At 52.0% G+C, this 23,070-nt stretch overlaps 9 protein-coding genes across 9 annotated transcripts; 5 read left to right on the top strand and 4 right to left on the bottom strand.

The window, feature by feature from the left end:
• Nucleotides 1-211: 211 nt before the first annotated feature.
• Nucleotides 212-1,082, top strand: M431DRAFT_76811 (hypothetical protein; the record flags this gene model as incomplete). Its single annotated transcript, XM_024922501.1, has 3 exons — nt 212-254; nt 386-554; nt 632-1,082. The coding sequence occupies 3 exons, from the start codon at nt 212-214 to the stop codon at nt 1,080-1,082; spliced, it is 663 nt and encodes a 220-aa protein (XP_024779268.1).
• A 999-nt stretch (nt 1,083-2,081) lies between these two features.
• M431DRAFT_76990 (hypothetical protein) lies at nt 2,082-5,019 on the bottom strand (the record flags this gene model as incomplete). Its single annotated transcript, XM_024922525.1, has 7 exons — nt 2,082-2,181; nt 2,249-4,280; nt 4,358-4,494; nt 4,566-4,671; nt 4,751-4,789; nt 4,866-4,888; nt 4,997-5,019. The coding sequence occupies 7 exons, from the start codon at nt 5,017-5,019 to the stop codon at nt 2,082-2,084; spliced, it is 2,460 nt and encodes an 819-aa protein (XP_024779269.1).
• A 765-nt stretch (nt 5,020-5,784) lies between these two features.
• Nucleotides 5,785-6,596, top strand: M431DRAFT_504554 (hypothetical protein). Its single transcript, XM_024918486.1, has one exon. It carries the CDS (start codon nt 6,149-6,151, stop codon nt 6,374-6,376), a length of 228 nt encoding a protein of 75 aa, XP_024779270.1. The 5' UTR covers nt 5,785-6,148; the 3' UTR covers nt 6,377-6,596.
• A 1,267-nt stretch (nt 6,597-7,863) lies between these two features.
• M431DRAFT_478650 (hypothetical protein) lies at nt 7,864-8,639 on the bottom strand (the record flags this gene model as incomplete). Its single annotated transcript, XM_024915695.1, has 3 exons — nt 7,864-8,122; nt 8,233-8,489; nt 8,562-8,639. The coding sequence occupies 3 exons, from the start codon at nt 8,637-8,639 to the stop codon at nt 7,864-7,866; spliced, it is 594 nt and encodes a 197-aa protein (XP_024779271.1).
• Nucleotides 8,640-9,253: 614 nt separating this feature from the next.
• Nucleotides 9,254-10,513, top strand: M431DRAFT_516681 (hypothetical protein). The gene is made up of 2 exons (XM_024920312.1): nt 9,254-9,860; nt 9,950-10,513. The coding sequence occupies exons 1-2, from the start codon at nt 9,496-9,498 to the stop codon at nt 10,221-10,223; spliced, it is 639 nt and encodes a 212-aa protein (XP_024779272.1). The 5' UTR covers nt 9,254-9,495; the 3' UTR covers nt 10,224-10,513.
• Nucleotides 10,514-10,663: 150 nt separating this feature from the next.
• Nucleotides 10,664-12,094, bottom strand: M431DRAFT_2179 (hypothetical protein; the record flags this gene model as incomplete). The annotated part of the gene is made up of 2 exons (XM_024913534.1): nt 10,664-11,398; nt 12,035-12,094. 2 exons carry the CDS (start codon nt 12,092-12,094, stop codon nt 10,664-10,666), a joined length of 795 nt encoding a protein of 264 aa, XP_024779273.1.
• Nucleotides 12,095-12,511: 417 nt separating this feature from the next.
• On the top strand, nt 12,512-16,097 carry M431DRAFT_76138 (hypothetical protein; the record flags this gene model as incomplete). Its single annotated transcript, XM_024922430.1, has 4 exons — nt 12,512-12,595; nt 12,661-12,828; nt 12,924-15,890; nt 15,945-16,097. The coding sequence occupies 4 exons, from the start codon at nt 12,512-12,514 to the stop codon at nt 16,095-16,097; spliced, it is 3,372 nt and encodes a 1,123-aa protein (XP_024779274.1).
• Nucleotides 16,098-16,693: 596 nt separating this feature from the next.
• M431DRAFT_491209 (hypothetical protein) lies at nt 16,694-18,615 on the top strand (the record flags this gene model as incomplete). Its single annotated transcript, XM_024916880.1, has 3 exons — nt 16,694-17,146; nt 17,221-17,829; nt 17,887-18,615. The coding sequence occupies 3 exons, from the start codon at nt 16,694-16,696 to the stop codon at nt 18,613-18,615; spliced, it is 1,791 nt and encodes a 596-aa protein (XP_024779275.1).
• A 741-nt stretch (nt 18,616-19,356) lies between these two features.
• On the bottom strand, nt 19,357-22,575 carry M431DRAFT_74104 (hypothetical protein; the record flags this gene model as incomplete). Its single annotated transcript, XM_024922193.1, has 3 exons — nt 19,357-20,764; nt 20,844-22,030; nt 22,096-22,575. 3 exons carry the CDS (start codon nt 22,573-22,575, stop codon nt 19,357-19,359), a joined length of 3,075 nt encoding a protein of 1,024 aa, XP_024779276.1.
• Nucleotides 22,576-23,070: the final 495 nt, after the last annotated feature.

Consider the following 23,070-nt stretch of genomic DNA (forward strand, 5'->3'; position numbering starts at 1 on the left):
CACCCAGCCAATCAGCGTCCTCGTAATTCCGGCATCACGGGGCGAAAGAGGCGAATCAATCAATCAATCAACCTATCTTGGTCCTCCCTCAACCTCGCCCAGCTTCTCTCCAACAGCCGCGGCTTCTTCAATCGCCCAACCTCCCCAACAGGTCTGTTCGTTTGAAGCTCATTCGAAGCTCCTGTTCGCCTTTCCCCCCTTCACAGCAGCAATGTTGCCGGCAACGCGATCCGCGGCCTCAATGGCCATCCGAGGTGCGTCAAATTTTCCAAAGCAGCCAAACAACACAACACACACGCGCTCTCTCTCTCTCGTGAAGCCAGCACAGCAAATATAAACCAATGGGATGAAAGTTGCTAATGCAGAATCTTCGTCACAATTTTAGTCAAGCCTGCCTCTGCGCTGATTCCCTTCCGAGCTGCCGCCGCCTTCACAACAACGTCTCGACAAGATGCCACCTCGCTGACCCCCCACTCCGCGAGCTTCGGCAAGGTTCGCAAGGAAGTTCCCCTCCCCAGCGAGGAGGGCACCAAGGGCGTCATGCAATATGCGCTGTACGTTCAAATCTACCAGAAAAAAAAGAAGAGGCAAAAGCAAAAAGCAAAAACAATTTCTAACCCATCAACCACAGCACCACGCTCGACATCGTCGCCAACTGGGCCCGTCAATCCTCCCTCTGGCCCATGACCTTTGGCCTCGCCTGCTGCGCCGTCGAAATGATGCACCTTTCCACCCCACGATACGACCAGGACCGCCTGGGAATCATCTTCCGTGCCTCCCCCCGTCAATCCGACGTCATGATCGTCGCCGGCACCCTCACCAACAAGATGGCTCCCGCCCTGCGCCAGGTCTACGACCAGATGCCCGAGCCCCGATGGGTCATCTCCATGGGCAGCTGCGCAAACGGCGGCGGCTACTACCACTACAGCTACAGCGTCGTCCGAGGCTGCGACCGCATCGTCCCCGTCGACATTTACGTTCCGGGTTGCCCGCCTACGAGCGAGGCCCTCATGTATGGCATCTTTCAGCTGCAGAGGAAGATGCGCAACACCAAGATTACGCGAATGTGGTACAGACGGTAAAGGAAGAGCGAGGGAAAGAAGGAAGAGAATGAGGCGGCAACATGGGGTGGACATGTCCAAGTGGTTTCAACGACACAGAAGATGCTATAAGGAAGGATTGATGAGGGAGGAAAGGGGGTCCCCTTTCACTTTCTTGGGAGAGAAAGAAATCACTTGGCGGATTTGGGATTTGAGATGAGATTCAATGGAATCCAAAGAAAGAAAGGAAGCAACGTCAAACATCTGACTCGACGTCCCATAATTCTTTTTTATTTAACCTGTTTTTTTGTCTTCAAAAGTGTACATACACTCGCTGGGTTGTGGGAGGTTAGAGGTGTAAAGTATCTACCAAAAATACTGTACCAATTCCAAAGACCATAAGCGATCCAAGAATGGAGCATATCATGATTGTGTGAGCCAGTAATAACAGCCTCACTTGCCAGAATGAACAATCCCTTATAAGGGTTCAATCTCAGCCCATCAAACTATTGAATTAGAATGAAAAAGGGAGATTGGAGAAATAAAAAAGTCAAATTCCATTCAATGCTTGCCTTTACTATATATATATCGTAATACCTCCAGCTATTAATAAATATTGGCGCTCCAATCATTCACAACATCAAAAAATGCCCATGCAACAAGGCACATTGGTCATCGACATTCGAGTCCAAACACCTTGGTGCACAAACGCTAGCCCATCTCTTCTCATCCGACATCATGGGCTGTCTTTTGATCTCGCATCTTCTTTTTCGCTCTCATGTCAATTGACAGCGCTGCATTTCGTTCCATCCCGTCTCGTCTGATAACAAATAGATCCCACCAGCGCCAAACCAAGCATACCAAGTCTGTCTGCTGACTCTTCAACCAAAGCATATGTACCCAAAGAAAAACCCAAATACTGTCAATGAGGGGATGTGAAGGGATCTGAGTTAAAAAAGCAATACTGCTACACAGCACTGTACAGGGCTGTGGCTTCAGGGGGCCCCTTGATTTGGGCACTCCATACACCAAACCTCTTGTCTATTCTTGGCCAAAGCCCATGGTCTCCTCAACGGCAATGGTAAGCTTCTGTTGTAGCGTTTCCAATGTCTTATATGCAGGCAGATCAATTCGGTTGAAGCTGTGTCAAGATTGTTAGCTTTTTGCGCCTTCTGCTTTATGGAGAGATATAGTTAAAAAAAACTTACCAAGTGTGCGCCTTGGGTAGGTTAGTCAGGTCACCAGCCTTTTCAATAGTGAATCTTCTGGGGCCATCACTGCCCTGAAGGTCCTTGAATCCGTTGACTGGGATTCTGGAGGTTCCTGTGGTGAACTGCAGCAGACGCGACTTCTGCTCGCCATCCCAGGACCGTACGGTTGCCCAGAAGTTCTGGATAACCTCATCGGACTCCGTATATCCGCGGTAATCTGTGTGCTTCTTCCAGTCGTCGACGTCAATCTCAGCAATGCCACCGATGAGCAGTTCGAGCTCACGCTCGTCAAATACGTTGATGAGATCCTGAGGGATCAGCTCCTGGAAGCCCTCCTTGAAGGCTTGGAATTGCTCGGCAATGCGCTTCTCGATGCGCCACTTGACCATGAGCTCCACATACTCCTTCTTGTTCTCGTTGGTCACCTCAATATCACGACCGCCAGGGATCAGATCCTCCGTCGTCAAAACTCCGAAGCGCTCGTCTTCCGTGGAGAATGTTTGCTCAAGGATACCTCCCGAAATGTCGTTATCCAGCATCCATTGCAGTGAACGATGGAAATCTGCATCTACACCCTCCATATCTGCCAGCGTGACACCCTTGCCAAGCACCATCTTGTAGAGAGCACCAATGAAGAAGGCGTCCAAGAATCGTCGGTGGAAGATGGCCATACCAACCACGCGTCCGATAAACTTGAAGTAGTTGAGATGTTCGGGGTTGATGCCGGAGTGAGGGTTGATCTGGAGGGTATAATTATCGTGCGCTGAGTATTCGAATAAGCAGTAGAAGGGATTGAACATTTCGTGAGAAAGGAGGAAGAAGAACTCTCGGGAGAGACCGCCGTAATCCAGGCCGTCTTCGCCATCAAACTTGATCATGAGTCGCTTCTTCAGATCCGTAGCAGACTGGCGGGTGATTTCGGCGAACGAGTCTTCAAAAATGTGTGATCGTCGGACCTTGATGTGGCACTGCCCGCTAAGAATGCGCATGGCAGGCTGAGATCGGAAGTAAATGAGCTTTCGTCTAAAATCTCGCTTGTACTGGGGCACATTTTGATCCAGCGATGAAGGAAGGCGTGGATCATCCCAGGTAGTCGTCTTGGTATTGTGGTCAACAAAGTAGACTCTGGCCGTATTTGTGAGACGCATCTCCCACCCGCTGGGCAGAGGGCCGAGCTGAGATACGGGCTGCTGCTGAATCTGGCCATTGGTGTTGTTCTGGCCGTACATGCGGATGAACTGCTGGCGGCGTGGGTCGACCCACGTCGTGGTCCGCGTGTTGTGGTCGACAAAGTAGGGGCGTCCTTCGGGGGTCCAGCGCTGTTCCCATCCTGGAGGAAGCTCACCGGAGCCGGGCTGGGTAGCACCCGTATGCATCATGGCCGTGTGGCTGTTAGGGGCGGCATTGCTAGCAGCGGCGCTGTTAGGGCTGCCCGCGCCAGAGCCTTGTTGTTGCTGCTGGAGAGTGGGCGAGCTTGTACCGGTCCTATCCTCGGGGAGGGTTCTGTTTTGGTGTCTCTGGCGTTCAACCTGAGTAACGGCCTCTCGCTCGTTTCGGGTTTCCGCGGCGCCGCCGGCGGCCGTAGGGCGATTCCAGCTGGTGGTGCGAGTGTTATGGTCAACATAATATGTACGGCCGAGGTTATCCTCCCTGCGTTCCCAACCGGCAGGCAAACGGCCTTGGGAATCCTCAAACGGGCTCAGCTGACTATTGGGGCGGGATTGAGAGCCATTGACGCTCGAAGACGTGGGTACGGCACTGACACTGGCGGGATGGTGGGAGGAGAGGTTGGGTTGAGAAACAAGCGCGTTGCCGTTGGGACCAGACATGGCAGAACTCGGCCGGTCACCGGCCGGAGCGGACAGGGTCGATAGGTTAGAGGCACTGGGCGCACCAAGGGTAGGTCTGTTGGATGACGCTTGGCCTGCGCGAATGGGGGTGCTAAGATTGCAGGATAGGTTGAGAATGAGTTTGCCGTGCACGACGAGGTTATCAGTCGACTTCTTCAGGTCTCTCGTAATCATTTGATCTGGAAATAACTAAGCGTTAGCGAGCTACTAGCAGGCTTTGAGAAAATAAAAGGGGGAAGGGAGGGCTGAGACATACCGTCGGCTTCGGGTCCGACTTCTGGAATCAGGTCACCGATTCGGATATTGATAACGCCAAGGAAACCCTGGTCCTTCTTTTTAAACTTCTTTTGATCGAAGACCTGGACGGCCAGGATGCTTCCCTCGTCGACCCGACTATGCAAATATCAATATTCAGCTCATCAATGGGGCACATGGTGGATGCGAGGGGAGGATATTGGTCGTACAAATCAAAGCTCTCGTTCCAGTATGGGTTGAGCGTCTTCTTGCTCACAGTCGTCGTCTTGGTCTGCTCTCCATTGATGGTCGCTACAGCAAAGGGGTCCGGGAAGCCTGGTGTTGTTAGCGAGATCCGAACTGGCGAGAGGAAGCGGACAGCGCTTATTAGCAAGCAGGAGGGGAAGACACATACGAAAGACATCTCGCTTGTACAAACCATCGGCGGCGATGACTATGAGAACGCATCCATGTTAATAACGAACATAAGGGTCTCTTAAGCGGGAGTGGGCTTTGTATCTAGGACGCACTTGTAATCCGCAGATTGGGTCTACTGTACGACATGCGTGTTAGCTGGACGAGGCTTGCATAAAGATAGGCTCCGCGGTCTGATATAAAACCAAAGCCAAAACAAAAACAAAACAGTGAATGTGATGCTTACCCAGAATCGTTTCGGCTCGCCATGGTGACGGGATCTCGGTCGTGTTCGCAGCGCTCCAGGCACGGCAGCACCAGCCTTCCGACAAGGCACAGCAGGCAAGACAAGCGGACGGCAGCGGTTGTCGATGGCGCAGTTTAAGGAGAAGGACGACGAGACGCTGCAAGTGACGACGATGCGAACTGGACTGAGCAAAAGTTGGGGCTGTGCAGCAATAGCAGCGCCAGACACTCCCCGCTCTATGGCTTGGGTGGCGGGCGATAAGGAGCACGTGACGCGATCTCGTGCTCAGCAGCGAGGGCAGCGACGAGAGGCAGACGCGAGGGGCTGGGATCTCACTGCAGCAGCGATAGTGATGGCAGGGCAATGGGCGGGATGGCAGAGCTGATGATGGAGGAGATGGAATCCAGTTCGAGTCGGGATTGCAAAGGCGGGCTGACAAGTGGAATCCCCTCTCAGCGTTACTGTAACGGGGCTGTTGCGGCCAGTGCCAGGGTGGGGAGCCAAGAGGCGGCCTCCTTTGGTCTCCTTTAGGCTTGCCGTTGCCGCTGTGCTTTCAATTCTTTACAGTGTATTTGACCACTCTACGGAGTACGGGACCGGCATCTAGACCACCTACTTATAATGCTTTTAAGAAATCGATATTTTGCCATGTTGTGTAAGTATTTATAATACTTGTGGATGAACCGACAAGATGAGCCCGCTATTTTGCTTGTTCCGAAAGCAGCTACAGTACCTGTATTAGTAGGTAGAGGGCCATCTGGTGACGTTTTGGGTACATTACCCTTCACCTCACGCTTCTTTTCCTCTCTGCAGCCTCTACTGCTTCTACCAACACCAACTACCACTAACTCCTCCATACTACTTCGACACGGCCAGTCGGCACAGAACAGCCACAGAAAGCTTGCTGCTAGTCGTCCTCCCCTGCCATCTGATTGGATGTCGCCCTGATGTACTCGTACATCCTACTGCCAACACGCACCGCTGATACTGCACTTTGCCCGCTCCAGACCCGGTAGAGGTACCTCGCAGTAACCAGCGACGGGCAATGCAACAAGCACGGGAGCATGATCCTGGCGCGATAGACACCTTTGACGCCCTGACAAACTCCTAAGGCGCCCGACTGATTTGCATGTTTGCCTGTGGGAGCACGACATGCCCAGCTCTTCCGCTGGCACTGCCTCTATCCGGGGGTGGGTGCCGTGCTGTATCTTCCTTGCTAACCACCAGGCACTAAGGCACCCGACTTGTAGCACGAGCACTGCACGAATCGCCCACCTAGCTAACCTGTCAATGGAATCTCTCAAGGTGCTCATATTAGTGCATAGCTGCTCTCGTTCTCTTGTGGAACATGAGGAGCCATGTCGGCACAGCCAGCCTTGACTAATGCTGTCAAATCAATTTTATCGGGGCAGCGTGGTTGAAAGAAGCCCTCTCGTCCGTGATGACCAATGTTTACAGTGCAAAGGTACAGCCGCTCTAGGGCGCAGTTTTTGCCATCGAACCAAGCGGGTACAGAACAAGCACCGCTTTACGGAGCAAATCGAATCCATCCCCCTCTATTACTCAGACGTCTGTACGTGTATTACTCTGTACTTTGTACCACCAACTGCCTTCTTGTGCTGTACTATTATTGGCATCAAATGCTCAATCTGGAGATGGGGGTGCCGGACTGGTGACCCCGACCTCATCCAATCCAAAGCCAGATCGCTACCCCCCAGTTTCCGAGTAGCACGGAAGATGGATAGGTAAACTAACATGGGTTGGCTGACACAAGCTCCCAACTGGATCATGATGTGAAAAGGAATCGGAAGTTGTGCCAAAAGGGATTAAGCAAAATGAACAAGGACCAAAGAGAAAAAGAAGGGGATTCGAATGCTGTAGGCTGAACGGCAAAAGTCACAAGCCACCTGGCCTCAAAATGAGACCATCTTGTTGGTGTGGCCGGCCGGCTTCTGCGCGGAGCTGTATCATCAAAAGATAAAAAACGCCACCTTGCAAAGCCCATGCTGCTTGGTTTGTCATCCTTTGGAGCAACCTCATAGGGCGTGCCATGACTCTGTCAAGTCGGGATGACCACTACGGGCATGGATCTGCTCTATCTTCTTTGTCTATGATGTGAGAATCGGCCGAAGGAACGTCGAATGTCGTCAATAGTAGGGCGGAAGTCGGTGGAGGAGGGGTCACCTTCCCCTGCATTCACGCTTTGTAAGAGACGCCCTAAAGAGTATGATTGACCAAGTTTGAATCATCACATATCACGATGTATGGCAATTGACTGTACATGATAACCTTGCAACAAGCATAGCTTAGACATGATGCGCCTTAACTGTACGCCTTAGCAGTGCGCCTTGGCAAAGAGCAAATCGTAATAAAGCTAACAAGCATAGAAAATCAATTTACTTCTCGTCTAGCCTCCGATTAGCATCTGGTGTCAATACCAAGGCCTAAAACTCCAGATCCTTTCCCTTGTCGAATTCTGATACTATACACGCAATCTCGTCGCCCATATCTGATCCTGTCTTTCTCAACTTGGACTCGGCTACTGGATGACACGCAGCTCTTCCATCAAAGTAGAGCAATACCGGCGTCCTCATCCCCGTCCATTTTCTTGTTGTAGCTCCCCCCCAGCCCTTCTCCTCAATTATGCCAACCTAGATGCTGGATATCTTTCGTCATCTGCGTAGAGAAAAGAAGGAAAAAAGAATCCGCCATAACTCTCCAAAACAAAAAAAAAAGTCAAAGAAAAGCAAGCAACCGTTTTAGTCGCGAGAAATGATAAACCTCCCCTCAAAGCCGGTACCTAAAAGACCATCACTCGATCCATCGCCCTGGGCAGGTCGTGTAATTGGAGAAACACTTCCTTGCTCCTAGTAAGGGGCGTAGCCTCGTCCACGGCCCCGGTAACCGCCACGGTAGCCGCCGCCGCGGGGGAATCCGCCTCCGCCGCCGCGTCCAAAACCTCCCCGACCACCGCCGCGGAAGCCTCCTCTTCCACGACCGCGGCTCATGCCAGGAATATTGGTGCGCTTGGGGGTGACCTTGATGTTGCGTCCTTTGAAGACGCTCTCGTTCAGGACGAGGGCTTGGGCCACCAAGCTAGGCTCGGTAAACTCGACATAGGCGTAGCTATAGAAGGGGGATGCCATTGTTAGCTTATAGGTTGCACAGCAATAAGAGAGAGAGAGAAGGGAGCCAGAAGCTAGTTAAGGCGGGATTGGTAAAGATGTTGTGCTTACCCCTTGGGCTGTCCGGTGAACTTGTCTAGAAGGATAGTGACTCGGTTGATGGAGCCGCAGCTCTGGAAGTGCGCCTGAACCTCCTCAGGAGAGGCCGAGTAATCGACGTTGCCCACAAAGATGCTGCGCGCATCCACAGACTCCTTGTCGTCGGCGAGATCAGCAGACTGCTGCTCCAGCGTCGCCTGCATCTCGCGGAGCTTCTTGGCTTCTTCCTCCATCTCAGCAACTCGGCGCTTCATCGCCAGAATCTCCTCCTAGCAGGCAGGCGTGTCAGATCCATCACGTAACAGCTTCTCGTCTCGAAGCGCGCGTCAAACTAAACCCACCTCTTCACTGGCCGCAGTCTCGTGCTCCGGCTCACGCTCCCCCTCGGGGATGCCCTCAGGCTTGTCTGCGTCCGACATTGTGCTTGACCGAATGAATCGACAGAGTCTCTTACTGGGATAACTGAAAAGGACGACAATGGTATCAGCGATGGTTGTTCGAATGCGACCAATACAGCGGCTTGTCTTTGTTACATCAACAAAGAGCTGTTGATAGGACGGGAAGAAAAAAAAAAAAAGCTAGGATGCGAACCACCCCTGTGCAGATTGGGAATAACCTTTAGACGGAGCCTGAAGCGCGACCGCTTTAGGTTTTCTGCGTCGAAATAGGATTCATCGAAGCGCCAAATGCTACTGACCTGGATTAACTGGCTGCAGCGATATCGGACGCGACAGCTCGGTTGTCTGCGACGTAAAGGACAGTAACGGATCTGAAAGAGCAAAGAGAGGAAGAATTCGAGATGGGAACAATCGTCACTTGAGCCTCGTGTTGCCGCGACGCAGAGCCGAAGTTTGCCCGCCCATAAGGCTGCTTGTCGTGCGCGGCCCACTGGAGTTACTGCTGGCGCAAGGCGGTGGTAGCTGGGGCCTGGTTATGTGGGGGAGCAGATTCACTGGGTTACAGTATTATCCACTGGCTAAATGACTTCACATGGATTGCTGCCCGCGTATCAGCATGGATGGATAGCTGTTGACGAGCATCTTCAGCTCAACCACTCAAATCACTAGCAGCTGACACTCGATACCTTGCTAGACTAATGCATTCCAGCTTCTCTTGACTTGTAGCGTCCTTTTTCTGCAGTGCAAAATCCCGGGCTTGCTCCTAGACCTGCGCATATATCTTGAGGCTCTGTAGTGTTGTTTATCTCCGACTCATATCAAAACACTGACAATATAACTCACTCACCCACCAGCCTCCCACGACTACTATCTCATCATGGCGGATCGTGCATCCGCCCCCTTGCTTCAGTCCTACCATGGCGACGACAGCGATGATTCTCCCACCTGGGACAGGTCCTCCCAGCAAGCTTCATCTACATCTCGCCGCTGGCAAGGATGGCGCAGGACAAGCCAGCGCCTCCTCGAGTCTCGTACCAAGCACTTCGTCGTCATGGGCATCGTTGCGCTGGATGTCGCTGCGCTTCTTGCAAACGTCTTTATCCAGCTGATTGCTTGCGAGATGCACCAAAACGATGAGCCCTGGGTGGAGCAGCTGACCGAGGGTCTGGAAATTGCCGGTCTGGTATTCAGCAGCCTCTTTCTCATTGAACTCGGGGCATGTTTATTTGCTTTTGGCTTGCGGTAGGTCGAAAAAAAATCATTTATTTGTTTGTTTGTTTTATTAAAATTGCTTTTGTTCATGTCTATCTAACTCTGTTGGCAACCTGAAGCTTTCTTGCCTCTTGGTTTCATCTCTTTGATGCTGCTGTCATTATTGCCAGCTTCGTCATAGATGTAACATCTAGAGGCTTGACTGAGTCCATTGGATCTCTGATTGTCGTGCTTCGTCTATGGAGACTGGCCAAGATATCCGAAGAAGTGGTGCTGGGCGCTACTGAGAGAATGGAGGTGCTGGAGAAGCAGTTGGAAGACCTCGAGGCCGAGAATAGCAGATTGCGATCCCAGCTCGGCATCGAGTTCTCTGACCATTCAGGCACTGAGTAGGATTCGAATCAAAAATTGGTATCATTGACATATATTACAGTTACAATTAATCTGTTGCACAATCAATGGCCCCCAAAACAAATTCGCGTGTCCAGACAATTCAGAGCTGACATGTTAGCTCTGATTCATGGTATATGTATGTTCCTAGATTACTCCCATTCATTCCTTCTATTCGAGACAAACTCCAGGTATGTATGACAGAATCCTTCATCCATTTACACCATCGATGCAGTTTCGTTCCTCCAAAATGAAAAATAAAAAAACGCCCCTGATATCTATGCTACCTCCCGCCCATGTCCCGCAGTTGCCCTATGTTCCCATCCTATGTATACGAAATATGTGGCGGTGCTATGTCTGCCATCTCTGAACGACATGGTGATCGCTGGTAGAAAAAAAAAACAAAGAAGAAAGAAAGAAGCGTCGCTGAGAGTGGAAAGCGATCATGTATGTCGACTGCGTTTGCTTCCGTTGTTCACAGGATCTTTGCCGCCTAGGCAACCTCCAAAAAAGTCGTCAAAGTCCATCCTCCGTTTCGTTCCGGCTCCGCGACCAAGGTGTGGTGAGGACCGCGGGCCCGTCCGAGAAGAGCTTCCTCCAAATTTGGAACTGAAAGATGTTGGGAAAGCAGGTACCTCCTGCTGTCTTTGGTCTGATAAATCCAAGGTGGCGATATTAGGATACGACGAGTGGAAAGTAAAGGCGTCTTGCGTGGGTACGACGAAGTGGGTTGGTTCTTCGTTCATAGGAGCGACATGGACGGCAGCAGGAGGGGAGACGGTTCGTGTTTCGATCGGAATTGGTGTCGAGGTGGATGGTTCGGCGCTGGCTCTAGCGATCTCGGGAGATGTGTTCCGTTCGCCCTTGTCGACCTCATCCTCGCTCTCGGCGCTCTGGTGTCCCGCATCTCGGCCATCAAGCCTTTCCGTGGCCCACCTCCTAATCCGCCAGCCCTCGCCATCGTCCAAGCCAATGTTTTCCCTGTCCAGGAACAGGAGCAGTTCGTCCAAGCACTCCTGGTACCCATCTGCACGAGCGCGAGCTTCTGCCTTGGCGGAGGTCTTGTAGAGCTTAGTAACGGAGAGGGCGGCGGCCTTGAAAACGTCGAGAAGCTGTTCAGGTGAGTCATACTGCGCCGCCTGCTTCCCAACGGCGCTTCGGGTTTTCGACGAGTCCATCTTCAAAGAGGGTATTTGTTGTTATGGCAAGCGCGTGTGTGTATGTATGGCCTAGCTTCTGGTTAGGGTGGCGTAACGACAAACTGGGAGCTTTGTGTTCCTACCTGAGGACTCGTATGGATTCTAGCAAGCAGGCTCAGGGAGAGAGATTCCGCGGCCTGGTTTTAGGGGGTCGCACGGCAGAGACAATGCCGAGTTGTGGGCTAGGCAGCCTCAAAGAATATCAAGCTCTCAAAAAAGGAAGAGAATGAGCGAAAGCTTTGGAGATGGTCCCCAAATCGGATCAAACGATGGAGGGGAAAGTCCTGGCAATTTAGTCTGGAGCGGCAAACTTCGAGGTCAGCAGGTTCGAAAGGTGGGCGAAGGCGGTAGAACGGCACGTGGGGTTGATGGGTCGATACCCTGGCATCTACCACGTGACTTTGAAGCTGGCCGCAAGCTACTGCTATTAGACGAGAGCAGCGAGAGATGCTTTGAGATATGAGAGCGATACGGGAGAATTTATTATTAAAGTTCAAGGCTTTGATTATGAGGTGTGTATGGCGAGCTGCTGAGTGCTGGGAGCTGGACGAGACACGTGCACGCACCGCGCGGTGATTTCAAATGCTACGAGTACGAGTTGCATGCACTGCGCACTCCTTGCAGGCCTTGAATGACGGGAGGCAAATCCCCTGCTAAATTGAACTGCATCTGCATTTGCAGCGCTGAAAAGCCCCTGACGCTGTTGACGTCGTTGGCTAATCCCGCTTGGGCTCCGGACTTTTCTTGTTCCTTTGAGCAATAAGTGGGGGGCCCGAATCGGCTTTCTTTGGCGGAGAGACAAGGGTGGGACCTGCACAAAGCGCTAGGCCCAAAGGCGACAACCTCTGGATGAGCACGTCGAGCCTCTTGCCAGGCGCAATTCTAGAAAAAACATCTTCTCCTTTCCACCAGCAACAGGGAGGTCGATTCACGGCTTCCAACACCGCCCAAAACATCTCGAGAAGCCAGAGGCCACTGCTAGATTTACGGAATCATCACCGGCCCCTCGCACTTTCGCCCAGCGGCGCATTTGAAGCGCGTTTCGTGCACGCAAGTCGCGTAAAGAGGCTCCCCTCTGAGATTTTAGTCGCAATGGCTCCGCGACCTCGAGCCAACGGCGTGGATACGGACGCGTCCATGTCTGATGCTCCGGAGCATCCTCATGCTGAGGAAATGGTATGTTCATCTATTTAATTGCTACTTTTCTCTGCTTGATCGATGTTTAACAGCTATAACCCCAGGAGGTTGATGAGACTCCCGACTATACCGATTCCGACACCAACCCCAACACCACAGCTAGCAGCGTAGCTGGTGAGCCCCTCACAGATGGTAGGAAGCGACGTAGCGAGGCGAATCAATTGCGTCGGAGCATCTTCGGAAAGAAGCATGACCGCCTTGGAGAATCAAAGGTATGCTTTCCTATATTGCCCAGTTATAAGACAGTGTCCGCTGGGGATTGTATTCGATATTAACGCTTTGACCCTTTTCTTTCTCTTTCAAACAGGAAGATGATACCATTCGAAGATTTCGATACTTGCTCGGCCTTACCGATCTCTTCCGGCACTTTATCGAGACGAACCCCGACCCTAAAATCCGTGACATTATGGCCGAGATCGATCATCAGAATGCCGAAGCTGCTCGAGGCAAGAAGGGCGCTGGAAGAAAAGGTGGCGCCACGAGTGATCGACGGCGACGAACGGAGGCCGAGGAAGACGCGGAACTCTTGAGCGACGAGAAGCATGGTGGATCCGCAGATACAGTCTTCAGAGAGTCACCCTCGTTTATCCAGGGTACCATGAGGGATTACCAGGTTGCAGGCCTCAACTGGCTCATTTCGCTGCATGAAAACGGCATTTCAGGCATTTTGGCCGATGAAATGGGCTTGGGTAAAACTCTGCAGACCATCTCCTTTCTGGGCTATCTCCGCCACATCATGGGTATTACTGGTCCCCACCTTGTGACGGTGCCCAAGTCGACGCTCGACAACTGGAAGCGAGAGTTTGCAAAGTGGACCCCCGAAGTCAATGTGCTGGTGCTTCAAGGTGCAAAGGATGAGCGTCACGAACTCATCAACGAGCGTCTTGTTGACGAGAAGTTTGACGTTTGCATTACGAGCTACGAAATGGTCCTGAGAGAAAAGGCACATCTCAAGAAATTTGCTTGGGAGTATATCATCATTGACGAGGCACATCGCATCAAGAACGAAGAGTCATCTCTCTCGCAGGTCATCCGACTCTTCAACTCCCGTAACCGACTGCTCATTACCGGCACCCCGCTGCAAAACAACTTGCACGAGCTCTGGGCTCTCCTCAACTTCCTCCTGCCCGACGTCTTTGGCGATGCTGATGCGTTCGACCAATGGTTTTCAGGACAAGACCAGGATCAAGACAAGGTGGTGCAACAGCTGCATCGAGTTTTGCGTCCGTTCTTGCTCCGACGTGTCAAGAGTGATGTTGAAAAGAGTCTTTTGCCGAAGAAAGAGGTCAACGTGTACCTGGGCATGTCCGAGATGCAGGTCAAATGGTACCAGAAGATTTTGGAAAAAGATATCGATGCCGTCAACGGTGCTGGAGGCAAGCGGGAGTCCAAAACTAGGCTTTTGAACATTGTTATGCAGCTGCGAAAGTGCTGCAACCATCCCTATCTCTTCGAAGGTGCTGAGCCGGGTCCTCCCTACACAACTGACGAGCATCTGATCTACAACGCTGGCAAGATGAAGGTCCTGGACAAGTTGCTAGGACGACTTCAGAAGCAGGGGAGCAGAGTCTTGATCTTTTCACAAATGAGTCGACTGCTCGATATTTTGGAGGATTATTGCGTCTTTAGGCAGTATAAGTATTGCCGTATTGACGGTGGTACTGCTCACGAGGACCGAATTGCAGCCATCGACGATTACAACAAGCCTGGATCAGAAAAGTTTGTCTTTTTGCTCACGACGAGAGCTGGTGGCCTGGGCATCAACTTGACCACGGCCGACATTGTCATTCTCTACGATAGTGATTGGAACCCGCAGGCCGATCTGCAGGCCATGGACCGCGCACATCGTATCGGACAGACTAAGCAAGTCGTAGTGTACAGATTCGTCACTGATAATGCGATTGAAGAAAAGGTCCTTGAGCGAGCGGCCCAGAAACTGCGACTCGACCAAGTCGTCATTCAGCAGGGCCGTGCCCAGGTTGCGGCCAAGGCCGCTGCAAACAAGGATGAACTCCTGTCCATGATTCAACATGGTGCCGAGAAAGTATTCCAGTCAAAAAGCTCTACGGACGAAGCAGCAAACAAAGACAAGGAACTGGACGATGAGGATATCGATGAAATCTTGACTCGGGGCGAGTCCCGTACCAAGGAGCTGAATGCCAGGTACGAAAAGCTTGGTATCGAGGATCTTCAGAAATTCACTTCCGAATCTGCTTACGAGTGGAATGGAGAAAACTTTGCAGCTACAAAGAAGAACATCGGCATGAACTGGATTAATCCATCGAAGCGAGAACGCAGGGAACAGAGCTACTCGATGGACAAATACTTTAGACAGGCCATGTACCCTAACCCCAAGACTGATGCCAAGCCAAAGGCTCCCCGTGCGCCGAAGCAGGTACCAGTTCACGATTACCAGTTCTACCCTCCCCGACTGCAGGATCTGCAGGACAGAGAGACTGCCTTCTATCGGAAGGAGATTGGATACAAGGTTCCATTGCCTGATGGAGACGATGATAACTTGTCCGAGCGCGAGGCTGAGAGAGCACTCGAGCAGCAGGAGATTGACACTGCTACACCTCTCACAGAGGAAGAGCGAGCTGAAAAGGAGGAGCTTTCTAATCAAGGTTTTGGCCACTGGAACCGTCGTGATTTCCAGCAGTTTATCAACGGATCGGGGAAATATGGCCGCAACGATTACCAGGGCATTTCCAATGAGATTGATAGCAAGACGACGGCGGAAATCCGGGCTTATGCCAAGGTGTTCTGGCAGCGATACACGGAAATTTCCGACTATCCCAAGTACATCAAAGTTATCGAAGATGGTGAGGAGCGCACCAGGCGCATCGACCATCAAGGCAAGCTCCTTCGGAAGAAGATGCAGCAGTATCGCGTTCCTCTCCAGCAACTGAAGATCAATTACTCAGTCTCAACCACTAACAAGAAGGTCTACACCGAAGAAGAGGATCGGTTCCTGTTGGTTCTTCTCGACCGCTATGGCATCGACTCCGAGGGCCTCTATGAAAAGATGCGAGACGAGATCCGTGACTCTCCTCTTTTCCGCTTCGATTGGTTTTTCCTGAGCCGCACGCCTATTGAGCTGTCGCGACGATGCAACACACTGCTCACAACTATCGTGAAGGAGTTTGAGGACGGCCCTGGAACCGGAAAGAATGGGGTCAATGGCAAGTCCAAGCGCGATCTGGACGAGGAGAATGATGAGGATAGCATCCTGAGCATGGCACCGGCAAAGAAGAAGTCTAAGAATGGCGTCAAGGTATGTAAAGTTGCCGAGTCAATTAAAGGGGTCAATGCTAACACATGTCTTTAGAATAAGGCTCTTGACAACGTCAAGTCAAAGTCCAGCAAAGCCAGCTCAGCTTCCCCTTCAAGAGCCTCCAGCGTCGCTTCCAACGCTAACTCCGTTGCCGGTGGCTCTTCCAAGGGCAAGAAGACCAAGACCGCGGGTCGAAAGAAGAAATGAGTAAGATGAAAAGCGGGAAAAGCAAAGATTAAGGGCAAAACAACTCGGGCTCAAGGAAAGGATGCGGATACGAGGTTTAGAGAGGGGAATAACGTTGCTTTATTATGTCGACAAAACTTATGGCGTTTTCATGATTGGGGGATTAATGAGGATTGAATCAAGCTTCGTGGTGGATAATTCTGTCGGCAGGACAGTATCTCGATCCCGGGCAATGATGGTGTAGGAAGGGCATCGACGATGCTCCAGCTTCTGTGTCAGACGAAAAAAAGATATAGTTTGTGTAGTTGTACAGTAGTAATGCAATGAAGGAACTCAATTTGAGAGAAGTCGTTCACATCTTCTCTAATTAGGTATTTTTACCATCTGATCAAAGCCTCTGAAACAACAAAACCAACCGGTAGACAACACAATACACCGTCTCGTACTCGTATCTCCGCCGAGGCGCGACTCCATTCCCAGCGCCCGGAACAAAGTGGGCCCCGATCTCCGATCATCCCATCGAGTACCCGGAGAGCTCCAGAGGTGGCACCATCGCGATTCCTATTTCTACTCGCATGCTCGGCAAGAGCTCGACAATGATCAATTGAGCTGCCAACATGAGCCTTCAGCGCGCGGATGGCGCTGCAACGGCCCTCCTCAGGCTGTCAACCGCCTGGAGGAGAAGCGCCGCCTCAGCGACAACCCGATCCGGAGCCTGGCGCATCCTGAGCCGCGGCTTGAGCTCAGCTCGCAACTCGACCGACGATGGCGGTGCCGCTGCGAAACGGAGCAAGGCTGGGAAGCTGCCTGATAACGCAAGCGTGGCCGTTCTGGGAGGCGGCCTGACGGGCTTGACGACGGCGTATTACCTGGCCAAGTGGCTGCCGGCGACGACCAAGATTACGCTGCTCGAGGGCGGCGATCGGCTGGGTGGATGGATTAGGACGGACAAGGTCCCTGTTAAAGTTGGCGGTGTTGAGGGAGTGGTGAATTTCGAGCGTGGCCCGCGGTCGTTTTCGTCGTTGAACAAGAGCACCTGGCGGTTTGACGACTTGGTGCTCTGGGATCTGGTGCGTCTGCCTGCGAGGAAGAGGATGTTCAAGTGAAGAAACAGAAGGCTAACAAGGCTGCGCTGCTTTCATAGGCTCTCGACCTGGGTCTCAAAGTCGTCTCGCCTCCCGACCAACCACGATACATCTACTATCCCGACCATCTCGTGCCGCTCCCTCCACACACCAGCCTGGCCGCGTTCGCACGCGAGCCCGTCGTTCTCGAATCTCTATGGGCCGGGTTCGGATACGTGATGCGACGGCTCTTCAGCAGAAAGGACGGCGTGCCCGTCCAAGACCTCTCCATCGCCGACTGGATCTACCACATCACGGGCAGCAAAGCCGTGGCCGAGAACCTGGCCTCGGCCATGGTCCACGGCATCTACGGCGGCGACATCTACACCCTTAGCGCGCGGAGCGTCCTCGACCGTTTCTACTGGGTGCATTATCTGCCGGCTCTGGGGCCCAACATCCGGCACATGGCCATCTCGGAGCAGACGTTTATGGAGGCCATGGGCCAGGATCCGCAGATCCGGAAGCTTGCGCAGCAGCCGAGGGGTGCGCTGTTGAATTTTGGCGAGACGGGCATGGAGACGTTGCCGATTGCGTTGGGAGATGCTCTCAAGGGCCAGGCGAATGTTGAGGTTAAGCTTAATGCCAAGGTTACTGATATTGATTATGACTCGGAGACTGAGCTCATCAAGGTACGGCCTAACAACTGACATGTATACACTCGTTCTTGCTAATACCTCGAAATCCAGGTCACAACCGACCAAAACTCATCTGAAAAATACCACAAGGTCATCTCTACCCTGCCCTCCCAGCATCTCGCCCGCATCACCAATGACATCCCCAGCCTCGGCTCCTCACACGCAGTCTCTATCATGACCGTCAACATCTGGTATCCCCAGACAAACCTCAAGCCCCCCGGCTTCGGCTACCTCATCCCCCTCTCCGTGCCCGCCGAGCAGAACCCCGAGCGCGCCCTGGGCGTCTTCTTCGACTCCGACGTTGGCGTCAGGGGCCCCGACGAGCCCGCCGGCACCAAGCTCTTCGTTCTCATGGGCGGCCACTACTACGACACCAAGAAGGAGCACGGCCCGACCGTCCGGGTGCCCTCCGAGGAAGAGGCTATCCAGCAGGCAAAGGTCGTCCTCGAGCGCCACCTTGGCATCCCCCAGTCCACGCCCTGCTTCGCCATGGCCCGCCTCGCCAGCGAGTGCATCCCGCAGTACAACCGCGGCCACCAGGATACCATGGCTGCTGCTGACCAGGAGCTGCACGATAGCTTCAAGGGCAGGCTCGCCGTTGCGGGAGGGTCGTATACGAAGATTGGCGCCATGGGTGCGCTGCGCAACGGCTATGACATTGCCAACACCGTTGCTAGGGAGAATTGGCTCACTACGGGGCTGGAGCAGCTGGAGTTCCCGACGCAGTTCTGCGGCGTGCCGACGGAGAGGATTCCCGTCAGGAGGTTTTCTAGAAGATAAATAAAAAGGGGACATCTGTACGAATCTCTTCCTCTGTTATTATCATATAGATGGCGGAAACGAAAGGGGAAAAAAGTACATATCAAAAGCTGGGTTGGTTCGACAGCAATCACCACTTTTCATCACCATAGCATAGACTTCGCATTCGACACATAAATATATATAAAAAAAAAACAGGGCATTAGAACCAAAGCAGGATCCCGCCGCACGTTATGCACATAACATTAATTACCAGGCATCTATCTCATAATACAAGCCGCCTCCAATCTTCCATCCACAAAATCTTTTTTTTTCTCGGTCAAAAGGGGGAGAGAAAGAAGAACAGAGTAATAAAAAGACGAATGATTATAGAAGCCCCCCCGTCCGCCCCCCTTCCAATGTAGATTACCCTGGCTGATGAATGCTCCCATTATCCAAATTCTCTCGCTGCGTAGTGAGCTTTTTTGCACGTTTCACTCGAGGTATCATTAGGCGAAAGAAAAAACAAAAAAAATAGACAAGAAAAGGAGCAGGAAAAAAAAAGCACGAATGCCGCAAGTTGCCCCCTTGATACCGAACCGACCAAACCCCCCTTCCAAGCTTCGTAACAGCCGCCCTTGGTTCTTTCGCAACCCGCCCCCTTTTTTGATATATCAAGTCTTGGCGGAAACTCTCCGCAAGATGGTCGTTTCGTTCGTGGAGAGTAAATATATATATACCTCTGCCTTATACCGTTGTAGGACCTCCCTTGCGACCTTGTAGTTAGTCTAATGTTATCACCTCCGCTTTCACGCCGCCAGGTGGTATTGATGGTGATGCATGTACAACTCCTCGAATCGCAGCATCAATCGCAAGCAGCATATCCATGACAGCCTCATTAGACTGGGCTGCTGCACCACTGGTAAGACCAAGCCAGTTGTTCCCTTTGCCTTCCCACACAGCTTTCAAAGCCTGGTCAAGATCATCAGGTGCTGCGTTGGTGGTGGACCGCCAAGCGTGCCACCACCCTTCACCACGGCGGGCCTTCATTTTGACATCTATGGAAATGCTCCTCTTGGTCTTGTCTCCCGGTTGACCTGTCGCAAGGTCCTTATACTTGAGATTGATCCACGTCATGGATTTCATGCTAAAATCCAGCTGGCCCTGTCCCTTTTTAAACAGCTCAGTCCACTGGGCGTCCAGCTGGACAAGAGCCTTCATGGCGTGTAATGACATGGGAAGCCAGGCCATCAGTAAGCCGATGCCACCTTCGGTGCTGGCCAAATTCCTTGCGAGATCGATAACCCGGACATGGGGATTATCCTTCTCCATGTGAATATCGATGTCTTCGCTGGATAGATCCATCTTCACTCTCCATAGTTCGCGAGCTGGAGGAGGAGCGGCAGCTTCCCCATCCGGCGGCGCGGGTAGCGGCGAGCTATAGCAAAACACAACTCCTTTCAACGTGATCGATTCGCTAATGATTGAGCCCTTAGCGTTCTCCATAGCTTCGAGAAAGTTGACAAATCTGTCAATTGCCTTGATCCGCGACTTGAGGATGTCAAAGACCGGCTCAGTGACGCGACGCTGGACTTGTAAGATGAATTCGCCCCTCTGAGGATTGTAGGAAACATTCCGATCCACCACGCCCTTCAGGTCCAAGAATCTTGTTGGTCGTCGCACTCTGATCACTACGTCTGAGGTGCAGACCAGCTCATGGGTTGTTGTGTAGCTTCCTTCGCTTGTCTCTTCACGTCTGGACTCTGAGTGAACACCCTTGAAGTTGATTGCAACCATATTTTCCGCCCACGGTTCCCTAGCCGAGGGAGAGATTCCCGCCTTCAACCGTAATAACGCGAGTACCTGCGGATCTTCGTTCAATCCAAAAGCGCTGTGGTGCTGTGATTTTACTTCGTCCGCGTCTTCTTGCGTGACTGTTGGGAATATGGCCGATAGCGCCACTTCGATGGATGGCATTCTGACTTGTTGAGGTAGAGATAAATCGATGCTTCCGTTCGATTGGCACTTAACCCTACGCCGATGTAGCTCTCTCATATCGACTGATTGAGTGATCATGCCACCTGCAAATAGATTCAGGTTATCCCAAAAACTGCCTGACATGTGAGGTGTCCCCTTGTTAAGTGGAAGCTTGGTGTGGAATTTGGAGACACCATTCGTTTGAGTAGAATCCCTAAAATTCTTGGTTAGCCGCGAGAGAGAAAAAGGGGGAGGAACAAGAAAAGATCAAGCTAAGAGCGGCATATACTCACGTCTCGAGCAACCACCATTCGTCGCCCTCCAGGCTGAGAATCACTCCAACAAACCAGGTTGAACCCCATCCTCCATGTTGTAGCCATAATGTACGGCTCCATCTCCGCATCTTGGTAATCGACCTCAACTCATCAACGTTTACGGGTGCTTTCCGGACAGACCAGCCCCTAGCAGTTCCCATTCTACCCAATTCATCTTCTATAATTGCGCATCGCAGGTGTTCCAAGAAGTTGACTCCGTCTTCCGTTGGGTTTTTGCCATTGTTCAGCTGAAGCTCCGGCTGAATGGAAAATTTTGAATGTGGCTTCATGGCAAAGGCACCGCTCGTTGGCTCGATTAAGAGTGACACTGTGCCATCGTACCCTACTTGCAGATTTAGGCAGGATGCCACCGGATCGGTTTTTGATATGTTTAGTATCACGCCGGTTTCGCGATTCTTGAATCTTGGCGCTGCCAGTAGCCCAGAGTGAATATTTGACAGGATGTGCTTGATGTGCCGTCCAACGACGTCTTTTAATAATGATTCCGCCGATAGATTCTCGGTATTCACCTTAATCTCAACGTCTTTGACTTCTTTACCATCGCGATACCACTTTGCTGCCAAGAAACTCGATGCCTTTGGATCTGTTCTGCCTCCATGCTTGCGTCCGCTGTTTACCGCTACGATGATCCAATTTTTCAGACCAGTAGCGGGTGAACGAGACGTCCAGTACTGGATGGACAGGGCTCTGTTTAGAGGTTCCACTGCCAACGTGCCAGTCCATGATGTCCGGCTCAGCTGCAATGCTTGGCGCTTCAGCTCATTAATCTTGGTTGTTAAGACGTATTCGTGCAAAAATTGATAGCAACCGGTTAATCCATCCTTTGCCAGTGCCTCATTTACGCAGTTTTCGAGTGGTGTTCGTAACGATTCGGGGAGTGATAGTGCCGCCGGTCGAAAGGCAAATCTGAAGTCGATGAACCAAAACTGCTTCTCGAAATCTTCGTCCGCAATCGTCAAATCCACTTCAAATTCTCCAGCAACTTTGAAAGTGACCCGGCCTGATCCAATCGTGTAGTTTCGGAACTGATGCGGAATTTTGTCAAAATCATCAAGGTTTAGCCGCAGAGATAGCAACGTATCCAGATCACCAATGCCCCTCAGCTGCTCCTCTGTTGTCAAAGGGGGAGGCTCAATGTATTGAAGCTAGAGACACGAACTTGTAAGAAAAAGGATCAATCTTTTTGGAGGTTTAAGAGATTTCCACTTACGTCTGGCATCCATGGCGCTGTTCCAGTGGAAAGAACTTGTAGCGCCGTCTTCAGATCAGGGCTTGGCATTCGGGCATACGTCAAGTCCCGCCTCACATTGATAATGCTATCCAGGGCCGTATCGTAAAGGATTCGTTGTTGATCGAGATGGAATTTGAGATCGATAAGTTTGCTGACCATGGAAGCCTTCCTGCTCCATTCCACAATAACAAGTGCTTTGACCCATTTTGCATGCATATCCTGGGTGAAGTGTAGTAACATCGCCTTCTTTCGAAGGTTTTCGCCTGAAGTATCATCCGGAGCGCTCTGAGTGTAGTTTGTGGTCCCATTCGTGGCAGCAGCAGGAAGTGGCAGTTTGGCCAGCTCGGCGATCTTGTCTTGTAACATGTTGTGTGTAGACTGAGCGAGTCGTGTTAGAAGGAGGGAGAGCGGAACGAAGCCCTGAGTGATGTGAACGATTTCATCAGGGAGATTGTTCATCCGCGAAACTTGCTCGGTCGGAGAATTTGATCGAGCCTCGCCCTCGGGCCCCCCTCCATTGACGGCATTGCTCCCATTGTTGGCTGTAGTTGTAGCTGGCGCCTTTCCCTTATCTGGCGCGACTCGCGGCCCGTCAATGCTCTTGACACCGTTAATGCCGTTCACGGCCGAGTCCTTGTGGTGGTCGGAAAGTGCGCCATTCTGGCCTCCACTGTCCATAGTGACGACGCCAGGCATTTATCGAGCTGTGAAAACGAAGTCGCCGCAGCCCCCACGCAGAAACTGATACTGCCAGCACCACGCCCCCTAACAACGCAATCGGCCTGGCTCGCGAGAGAGATGTCGAATTATCGCGCGCGTATCATGGAAGGGTTATGTTCTGCCTCTTTATGAGCGGCGGCAGTGGAGCATGACCGTCGAGGTCGTCTGCACCGATGCGGACGGTCGGAGGCGCGTTGGAAACGAGTTCGCATATAAATTCAAAGGCCGCGCTGG

This window comes from Trichoderma harzianum (assembly GCF_003025095.1).
Source record: "Trichoderma harzianum CBS 226.95 unplaced genomic scaffold M431scaffold_2, whole genome shotgun sequence".
In the NCBI taxonomy this organism is placed as follows: domain Eukaryota; kingdom Fungi; phylum Ascomycota; class Sordariomycetes; order Hypocreales; family Hypocreaceae; genus Trichoderma; species Trichoderma harzianum.